Source organism: Dermacentor variabilis, chromosome 9, assembly GCF_050947875.1.
Source record: "Dermacentor variabilis isolate Ectoservices chromosome 9, ASM5094787v1, whole genome shotgun sequence".
NCBI classification, from domain to species: Eukaryota; Metazoa; Arthropoda; class Arachnida; order Ixodida; family Ixodidae; genus Dermacentor; species Dermacentor variabilis.
The window spans coordinates 68,242,399-68,253,534 of NC_134576.1; the positions used below are offsets into that span (position 1 = coordinate 68,242,399).

Consider the following 11,136-nt stretch of genomic DNA (forward strand, 5'->3'; position numbering starts at 1 on the left):
ATGTATCAGACAGAGACTCCTTTTCATCTGCGGTTCAACAGTCACTGCACACATGTGAAAAGTCTCCTGACTTTACGCTTCTCCAGCCATGTTCGAGTGCCAGATCACTCGTCTGAACGCGTGAGCGTCGTGCTCTTGTAGCCTGTTACCAACATTCCGTGCACACAAGCAGAGAGAATTCTTTTTCATCCATAAATTTGCAACATACTCTAAAGGAATTAATGCGACTCCGGGGTGACTGACGTGTCTGGGATATACAGTGAGAGTGCATAGGGAGTGCAAATAATTCTCTACTTGAAAAAGATGTTGGCCACTGCTTGCTGCTCCCTCCGCGTGTGCTTCAAGGGGCGAGCGAAAAACTAATAAATCCAGTTTCCTCCGCGTAGTTATTCTGAGTGACCTATTGCCCCTTCTGGGAATCCGCACGGGCTGATGTGATATCAGCTGTCCCTTTAATACCCCTGTCACACGGGCGTTTGGAAGGCCTCCCAACCGATAGTCATTTGACTCAAAGGTCAAGTTCGAGCTGCTACACGGGCGGTTTCGAAGGCCGCCGAGTCAATAGTCTATCGAGTCAACGGAGCACCTTACAACTCTATCGAAATCTCGATCGCCTTTGAGCAACGGAAACGGAAATAGCGCTAACGTGCCCTCTCATTCACAGTGTGCTCGTACTCACGGTTAAAAAGAACAAATCAAACCAAAATGCTCTAAATATACTATATATGAGTGTTATTAATTATTCAGTAAAGTATTTCTTGCTACTCGATACGTGCGAACTGCACATACTCTCGACAACAGCGACGTGCTTGTGTTCCTTCCTCCGTGTTATCTAGTACACTCTCCCTCTACTCCAGCTACCGTCATATCGCCGCCATATTGCTCTGCATTCTTTGTTTTTGTATGCGTACTTTCTTGCTTGCTTTTTCAGTTCCGCGTGTTTAGTTTATCTTGCAGTTTTTTTTATCATTAACGTAATAAGTAGTGTATAACTTTTTTTCTTCACCTAAGAGAAGTGTTTTCTCGGGCGAGTAAATTTTTTTTTATGTGTGTGTGAGTTTGAAATGGAGCGCTCCCAGCCGCAGAAGAAAAAAAGAAGTAGCCCCATCGCAAGCGCGGCAGCTGTGGGGAGAGCGCGAAACGGAGTTCCTCACAGATTTGTGGGAGGACCGCCTTGTGGACCTACGCCGCCAGAAGAGAAATAGCGGCGTTTACGACGATATCGCCGCGGCCCTGCGACAGGTGGGCTTTGAAAGAACTCGGCTGCAAGTTCATCACAAGATTGAACATCTTGCGCAGACTTATCGGTAAGTGGCTTTCATAAATTTGTCCGATGACCTTACGATTAACCGTTTGCAGGGGCTTGGCCGTGAGAGAGAAAGGTGTTTATTGAGAAAAAAATAATGAACAGGTGGATCTTTGCAGAATTTCATTTGTCGTGGAATTTTTGTTCCGCCACCCCATGACACCTTTAATGAGCCGTAAACTCGGCCTCGAACGAGCATATTTTTTCAAGAATATTTGCTTGTGCATGATGCAGTTGGTTAGTGTCTAAACTCAAGGTAATTGACTAATGGGACTTCAGAGGTACGATGCGGAAAATTACACCGCAGCATACTGTGCGAAAATTATAGTCGTGTGATCACGTGACGAGGATTTCAAAAAACAATTTGGTTACGTTCCAATGAAATGTAATAAGACTGGTGTTCCTGTTCCACTTATCGATACCTCGGTTAGGCGAATTTGATCAGTACATTTTTTATCTGTGCCCGCACATGCATCTTTATAGTTAACCAAACCTTCTCTTTTATAACATTTCAGATTTTGGCTGAAAAATCAAAAGAGTGGTGCTGGCGCCATACCTTGGACGCATTTCTGGCAAATACATAGTTTTTTGGGGACACTCCCGGCCAACGACCCATCAAGGGCTCAAGAGAGCCAAGTTACTGTTGAAGAGGTATAGCATTTTTTAAAAGCCTCCAGTAAGTGCAGAATAATCTGTGAAGCCACTCACTTGCTCCATGACGTAACTGAATGTGCACAAATCGTTCTATTAGATGCTACTTTGTAGGATGAAAGTGCAGCATTGTCGTAAATTGTGGCTCATTTCCACAATCCGTCGAGCTTTGGAAAGGTTGTAAATAAAAACCTTTGTTCTTCACTTAACTGTGCCCTGTGGCTGAATGGCTTGATCAGGTTTACAGTGAGCGGAAATGCTTCGTCGCATAGTATTAAGGGTGGCACAGCTGTACCGCTGATTGTTACTGTGGTCGGCGGAACAAGGGGCCCTTGACTGCGTCTGCTAGTCTTGACCGGTGGTACACATATGCATCGTGGCAGCGGCCAGGAGAACCCACATTGATGTACCGGAACCTATACTTGTGGTCGACCAGTGCGAGGGGGATGATGCTGTACCTGCATAAAAAAAGACCTCGTTAATTCGGATAGGTAATATTTACCCATTCTCCGTCGTCTAAAAGTATGACGTAGCTTGGAAGCTGTAGGTGATGTAATCAATGTGCACACCATGTCAGAGGTACGACTTACCATCCTTTATAGTTCCTATAGTCGGTGGCGCTCTCCCTGGGCGGTGAAACGGGGAAATGGCACCCGTCTAGTGATCCCATGGCTTGCGGGAATTCCAACGTGGCCGTGAACTCGCGAATGTGCTCGGCCATGCTTGAAGCTGTGGGCATCTTGATCCACTCCGCCTCCATAGTGTGGATAACAGCCTCGCACAACTCTCTGTAGGCCACGTTGATGGTTGAGCGTCCCACAGCAAACAGTTCGGCGACACTACGGTCTTCGGCTGAAGAACACAACCGGTACAAGCCAATCGCGACACGTTTATCGAGCGTGATGGCTTCACGCATGTTCATGTTCTGACGCTCGAGCAGCGGTCTCACGGCGTCCACGATGTAGCGAAAAGTCGCCGGCGTTACGCGGAATGCACGTTTGAAAAACTTCTCACCAAGCAATGGCACAGTCTCCTCAAACCACCTCGTCCGGCGAGAGAATGACCATCTATCTCTGTTGACGCTTCGTTCGGTCACCGAGTCTATCGTCATCATCAAATTGTTGACGATCAGCAGCTCTTCCTCGATGGCGTCGGCTTCCGCTTTTGCCGCCTCAATCTCGGCATCAAGCTGCATGATCGCACCCATATAGGTTTATCATAGCAGTCTTGTCATCTTGAGCCTCTGTCTCTCTGTCACCCATGGCAGTAGAGCAAGAATGGAGTCGAAGCGCAAGGCGCACAATTTCTTTCTCTACGGGCGCACCTTTAAGAGAAACATGTGAGCACACACGAGAATGGCAGCCGCATAGAGCGGAGCGAACGTTCCCGCAGTTTCGTTACTCAACAACTTAAAAACAAAAAAATATATGTATAGCAATGTATAAACATTTTTTTAAATGTATAAACAAACATAAGAGAAATTATAGTGCTTTTAAGCGCTTTTAATGTTGTTTAACTTTTTGTGACACGAAAACGAAAATAAAGGTCCGCAGCGTCACAGCATTTTGCGAGAAACGCCTCAACCACTTAACGGCCTTTCAAAAGTGCCGTGTAGCAGCGCGACAACTCCTTTGAGTCGATAGAGTTGTGGCGTTTCGAAGGCCGTCGACTGGAAGGCCTTCCAAATGTGCCCGTGTGACACAGGTATAACGTACGAAAACTGCACCACTCGGAAGCTGCTTAACTCTGCTCCCTAAAACTAAGCCCAGGGGCATACTTGCTTTGCGAAACGCGCGTGTACATACTTTTTAGAAAAAAAAATTTTCTGCACCTCAGCTGGACCACAAAGTTGCCGAAACGGGCCGTGCCATGTATGTGTGTACTGTGGCACTGTGTTACGTTCCACAAATAGCCACTCTTCTGTCTTCCTTCCGGGCCCCTTCTCTATTGTGCCCCCCGCCTCCTTATTCCACATCCCCCTCCCGCTACAATGGTGGTACTGGTGCTGAGCAGTGACCGTATTCTCCTTCCTTGCCTCGTGTCAGCTGGAACCTAGCTCCTGCTACTCCGCCTTCTTCCGTTCTCCAACTTTTTTTTCCCTCGTTACGACGATCCCGCCGCGGCTAGAGGCTGCAACGAGGACCTATGACCGAGATACACAACTAAAGGCCGTCCAGCAGGTCTCGGCAGCTCTAGAGAGGCAGCGACCTCGCGAAACCGAGGAGAAGGGGGGAGCACCCCTAGGAAGGGGATGGCGGCCCTCTCGGATCCGCGGAAGTCGCGAGGAACCAAGACCTCGAGGAGCACAATGCACGAGACTGACGTAGTGGCCGCGTCGCGGTAAAAGCTTGTCCTCCCTGCGTGGAGGGAGCCTAACCGACTCTGCAGGCATATTTACTAAAGTTGTTCTCTCTCTCTCTCTCTCTCTCTCTCTCCTGCTTTTTTTTTCTTTTTTCCCTTTTTTTTTCAATGACTTTGCCCTACATACATGGGACTCCGCCTTCCTTTTGCCCTGCATCGTTGCCAATAAGCCAGCTGTAAATTTGCCATAACGCCGAGAGAAAGTCGGTCACTGTCATAACTGTCCCTTTTAGTTTCATGTATATGAGAATGATAGGGCACCCGGTCTGGTGTCTTCACTATCAGGGCCGAACGGCCATTTTCTCATAAATCCTAATGAAGATTGGTCCACCTGTCGAACCTGTTGAAATTAAATACTTGTTCTGTTTACCTAGTAGCACCGCTCAAGGTTCTTCACACACACACGCACTAAAGGTATTCAGGATTTCCTAGCAATATAAAAAATAAAATGAAAAGAGATCAAGAAAAATAGTTCTATAATTATTCTCTAAATGGAATAGCAATGTTTAAACATCACAGAAAATGTATATGTGGCAAGTATTCCCTATGCAAAGCACTCGGTTTCGGGCATATCTCTATCTTGCTTTGCAAGTTTCTTTATTATGCACATTAGGTGTAGCTGTAATAGCTGAATAGTAGTTAATGTAGTAGTCAATGTTAGCCTTGTGTTGGACAATAATAAAAGTGGGTGTGCCCTCTTACTGGCCACTATAGCCGTATTTTTTCCGTGAATGCACCAGTGCCCATGGGATTCCGGAACGTATGTGCATCGAGCAATCGTCTCTAATAATACTTGGGATGGCGACCGCATTCAGAACAATGGGCAATAACTTAGGCCCGGATTTTGAAACACACCTTTCCTTACTAAGGATGCCTCGCACGCTGTAAGGCGACCTGGCGTCAATTCTGGAGCGTACCTTAGTAAGGGGCACTAAGTTAGGGCCTCCTTGGTGCTTCCCCGCGCTTAGGGAGCCGGAATGCTACCTTCATGCTTCCTAGCCGTGCTCCTCTAACTGAACGCACGCTTCTCCGTACGACTTTGTACGCGATACGCTCGGCTAGAATAGGTGCCGTGCGCAGCCAAGGCAGCGGTAGCCAGCCGCCATGTATTGACGTCCAGTTTGGTTCCGCGGACCGCGTTTTGTGACATAACTTTTTACTTTGATTTTGTGAAAAGCGAGGGGCAAGAATGACGGCCTTGCGATATTTATCCGAAGACGATAGCTTCGAAAGCTATGCACGGTTTCTTCGACGAGCAAATGAACTTCTTTACGGGACTGTGTACAAGGGCCTCCGCCTTTGACTCCAGCCCGGCGTCTGAGTGACACGCAGAATCCACTGGAATACTACAACGAAGTGGATTTTCTAGCCCGGTAACGATTTTCCAAGCGATCTGTCACAGCCATACTGGCAGATCTGCAACTGCATTGTAACACTGACAACAGAGCAGAGCCGCTGCCTGCTCTCTTGAAGGTCCGCATCGCACTGCGTTGTTACGGAACGGGTACTGTGCAGACTGTTGTAGGCGACCTTGTGTGTGTATCCCAACCCTCTGTGCACCGATGTATTTGGGAGGTGACACAGATGATATCCCAAGTACGTTCGGCTGCCAAACGCCAGTGAAGCGAGTGTAGTCATGACTAGGTTCTATTCAATCGGAGGATTCACATCGATTGTACTCATATACCCTTTAAAAGTCCCGGTGGAGACGACGCAGAAGTCTTCCGAAACAGGAAAGGGCTATTCTCGGCGAATACACAGACACACACGAGACAAAGCGCACGCAAAAAAAAAAGGAAAGCGACGCCCGACCAACCGAACTCAGATGCTGCCATAGTTGCTAGACTGAGTTTTCTTTCCTGCCATATGCATCATTTGTGAGCTATTTTTTACGTTATTAACCAAATAAATAGAATTTATGCCCTGGTATAGAAGTAGAAATGCAATTTTAAGTCCCGGCACTGTAGCTTGGAAATTGATTACAAATATTTTGCATTTTTTGTAAGTAATCTCGACACCAGGAGCCTCTAACGTTACACTTCCTCTGGTGAGGCGCACCTTCCGCAGCGAAGGCAGAATTTTAGAATTCGCGGTGGCCTTCCGAGGGTGCCTAACGTTTAGGTAGCATGGAGGACTCCTTGAGATGGTAGGGAAACGTTCTAAGGTTAGGAGCATTTCAGAATCCGGCCCTTAGGCTCCCCATTGCTCCAAAGTGATCATCAGCCAAGTTTATGTGTGTTAAGTTTTATTTATGTTGGATGCAGTCATGGGTATAAGAGTAAATTTTTAACAGTATAGGCAACATATCAATTAGCCACATGCATGCTGTCATCTCATGCAGAAAATATTGTTTTTATTTTTGTCATGCAGGATGGCATTCCAGCAACACCCTGTGTGGCATTTACTGGTTCTTCGCTTCATAATGTGGAGTTTCTCTTGATGGTTGACCGGGAGAAATGTTTCTCCATAATGAATGCAGAAGATGGACATGCGGCAATAATGTGCGCATACTGGCTGTTCAACCTGCAGTATAACCGCAAAGCATTTAACACCCTTGTGCTTGAGCGGATCTTTATGGGCCTTGACCTGACGAAAACCAAGGTCTGTGACGACTAAGTTTCTCAGCAGTATTGTTAAAGCTTCACGTTCTCAGAATTCTTGTGGCATTTTAAGTTGCTTGTATTAAAAGCACTTCTAGTGGTTAATGTTCCTTTGTGATTTTAGTTTTTAGTCTGTATGGCAGAAACACAATAAACATGCACATATTTCTTTTTAACATGCAAGAAAGTATTTCCTGGTGTTATATATATATATATATATATATATATATATATATATATATATGTGTGTGTGTGTGTGTGTGTGTGTGTGTGTGTGTGTGTGTGTGTGTGTGTGTGTGTGTGTGTGTGTGTGTGTGTGTGTGCAACAAAACATTCAATACATGCCAGCCTGAATATAATACACATGTTGGTTTTGCACGGGTTTGTTTGTGCAGGGAAGACAAACTGCTTATGTATGCTACGAATGGCCATTATTTACAGTGATCTATACCGCATCTCCATGCATGCCCATCTGATACATCATCGACCTCGATACAGGAGAAAAAGGCTGTGCACCCTTCCAGCACCCATGCAGACGGGTGCTAATGTTGACTAGCACCCTAACACGCTATTTTTATTTTGCTGACACCCTTCCTCTACAGTGTTATATTAGCACCCCAGATGTAAGTTGTAGGCCACAGCACCGAAAGGGTGTTCGTCTGGCGACAAACTGATTTACACCCTTAAGGGTGTAAAATGTTTAGTGTGCAGGCTCTCAAGACGAATCAGAACATTCTTCCTCCCCAACTCTCCGGTGCTTGGACGGGCCAGGCTCTCCAACTGCAAAAGTGGGCAAGACACCTCCATGATCCGCTGAACATTTGTTCGAAAATGTGTGTCCTCACCGTCACAATCATTTCGCCCACGCTTCACGCCGTAGCCAGGGACAGCGGGTAAAGAAGGCCCACAATCGTTGTCATCGCTGTCCTCTTCGTCGCTTGAGTTGCTTCTGTGAGAGTAGTCAAGCCATGACCACTTTTTGACCAACTGCTGCAGCAATACCTCACGGTGAAGGCTTACGGCCTTCTTGCGGGCTTTTCGACTTTTTAAGCCCTTTTTCATTTTCCAGATCTTCTCCGTCGCCTGCGAGAGAAGAGCAGTGACGTTAAGGCACCTGTCGAAACTCATCCTGGTATTTGAAGCGGTACTTACACCGTGTGGGCGCAGACAGCGTGCTCGGCGGCATCCGATCGGCAGCGACGTCAGCGGACAACTGCCCGCTCGCCTCATCTGCGAGAGGCGACCTTTCTCTTTCCTAACTTTCCCTCTCCACTTTCCTTCTTGAAGTGCGCCCCTCCAGGTGAGGGTGTTGTGTTCCGGTCGCTGACCTTCAAATTGAATTGCGTTTTATTCATTCGGAAAAAATTGGTAGCCAGACATTTATATTGAAAAGGCTCATATCAAAAATGCGGAATTTCATCTTCCCGAACAGGCAATCATTATATTTTCTTAACGGCACCTCATACATTGTTAATTTTTCTTCCCCTGCGCTGGTTTCTTAGGCCTTCTGCTGTGGTACCTTTCTAGCCACACAGTCCTAGGTCCATTATCAAATTTTTCAAGCGAGACAACACACTTTCCATGTGTAATATATTGTGTTGTTCCTACGCCTGTTTCTTTTTCTCTCTTTCCAAACTAAGCCAGAATAACAATTTCACAATTTTTCTTTCTTCAGACGAAAATGCCTACATCGCTCTTACCTCGCAATCTTTTAGGTTGCTATTGTTAAAACTATGCTTAGCCAAAGGCGTTACAAAGTGGTGGATCTCTCCTTACGTTCACATTTAAAAGTGTCATGGTGCTTGTCTTGAACATTCTACGCGACTGCGATTTCTCCATAGCCTTTCCATTCTGCCTCGAGTCACAACACAGAACATATTCCTCATCGCCGACGCGAAGCCGCACCCCGCACACAACGTTTTTTGGGCCGTTGCTGAACAAAGACCTCAATGACCACCCTCATACTGACGACTTGTTGAATCGCCGAGAAGACAGGACTTTTTGTTGTGAGTTGTTACAGTGGGGCTAATATATACTCCGCGTACATGGCGAACGAAAATTCTAGAAACGCAAGCACGAACACGTGTTTCCCTTGCCGGGAAGACGGAACAAACTGTCCGTGACCTCACGTTCCGCGTAATGAGGCATCCCCGCTGAACGCTAACGTCGTTAGTTAATTTCTATGGAAGCATTTATATTTTTACGCCTACACTTCGCGCCGGCACCAGCAGATGTCGCAGTGCGCGCAGATGGAAGCTAGACTGCACGCCTTTTTAGAGGACGTGCTTTGGCGGTTGCAATTCTAAGTCTTACAACCCTTGCGATGCTTATTGCACGTACGCCCACGACATCCTACATCACATTAGTTGCATGAAATTTTTTTCAAAGCGAAGCTTTCATTGCCTCTTCAACTTTCCCACTGCTGGTGCTCACCGTACTGCTTTCTGGCACAGCGCGTCGTGGTGTAGTTCAGAGCGTGTGTATACATGACAGGCGCGTGTCAGAAAGGAAAGGCCACGCGAGAAACTCGTTTTGTCCCCACCGTGTCCAATATGCTCAATGCCATCTGGAGCCCCCTGGTCGTCACCACTTTAGCCGTCTTACAGCTGTAATTATCCGTGACCCCCCACAAACCTTTGCAGACACGGCAGCCCTCGCCTTTATACTAGCGTGCCAGTCGATAGGGAACGCAGCTATAATTGTAGAAAGCACAGAGAAAAGGCACTTCTCATCCGACGGCAAGGGGAGGTCACGTGGCAAAGCAGCGACACCTTAATATACAACAGCGATAGCGGGGAAACTGTATTAACTTCAGTTGCAGGTACGGTACACTAGGTTAATGCAATTTCTGAAAAATAAACGCTATGCACATATGTCTAGCGGACAAATTTCGCACGGCGTGCAGAAGCACAGCCGCAACAATTATAGCGCATCGCAGGGTCCATGGAAAACGACGGAAGGGGTAAACCGAAAAATCACCACTTCTCTTTGCGTGGCGCTTGCTTGCTGGCTATGGAATTGCTAGCGGTCGTGGACATGATACTGACGGCGGCAGCCGCATATCGACGGGGGCCAAATAAAAAGCACACACGCAGATATATTTTGGGACACGGTAAACAAGATTACGCCTTCAATACTTATACGGAGAGCACCGTTATGGCGCGTCTTGTAGTACGATTATGGTTTAAGCAAGCACAGCCCTATAATCAAATTCAAGTTTTGTACTTCGGAGACGACGCAATGTGCCATGTGGTACAATCACAACGCCAATCCCTATCACAAGTTCTGAAATATGGTGCACAACAACCCCTGAAACAAACACCTCTCCCTGTGTGTTCTGCGTGCTATACGCAAACAAGCAGCACTGGTGCGCCCTAGGTAACGTTTAACAGAAACACGCCACTCCTGCTAGACTAAACGTAGAAGTAATTAAGCTTCCGCCGTCAACGTCACCGCTATTTATTGTGAGTCAAAATCAACCGTGCAGAATGCCTCGCTTACATTTATTTTAACATTCCGTAAGATCCACGTCACTTTTTTTTACCTGCCATAATTCGTAAAATTTGGAGCGCCTCTATTTATTCTGTGTACTATATCTTTAGCAGATAACGCACCGACTTCAAATATTCAGTAGTATTGAATGGCTGTTTTCCGTGTGATTATAGTTGTGGCAGCGATGGACAACGTTAGGTAAACCCAATGGCGGGCTGTCTTTTCATTTGTCTTTTGTATGTGTCTGTCACAATCGAGTACATCAGGCCTTAACCAGAAGGTTGCCCTCAATTTGCGCCCAAACATTGTTTGTTTTCTGTCGGTCTGTGTATTGCACCTATGCTAGCCAGTAAATTTACTTTTCGTGTTCTTGTTGCAACTATGCGTCTAAATTTAGGACTTGTTTTCGTGGAGTGTCGCCATCGATGTAAATCATTTTTTACCACTTTGCTGTACATAGAGCAATAAACACTTTCATGCAACATTTGATACGAAGAACAAAAAATCAATGCAGACAAAAGCATGCACCAAAAGTGATATCGCGATCAAAGAAGGACGTGTACTTTATTACCTAGAATACACTGGCAGTACTATAAACCTACATAAATCATTTGTTGTAGAAAACGATAACATGTGTAACGAAGCGTAGTTAAATATTTACAAGCATGACACGAGACAAAAACACCTACAAAAAGCACTAGATATCAAGAAAAGACAGATCAGGGT

The 11,136-nt window shown here is 46.2% G+C and overlaps 1 protein-coding gene across 1 annotated transcript; it reads right to left on the reverse strand.

Moving 5' to 3' along the window:
- Positions 1–2,261: 2,261 nt before the first annotated feature.
- On the reverse strand, positions 2,262–3,164 carry LOC142558397 (uncharacterized). The gene is made up of 2 exons (XM_075670536.1): positions 2,548–3,164; positions 2,262–2,415 (listed from the first exon to the last, which is right to left on the reverse strand). The coding sequence occupies exons 1-2, from the start codon at positions 3,162–3,164 to the stop codon at positions 2,262–2,264; spliced, it is 771 nt and encodes a 256-aa protein (XP_075526651.1).
- Positions 3,165–11,136: the final 7,972 nt, after the last annotated feature.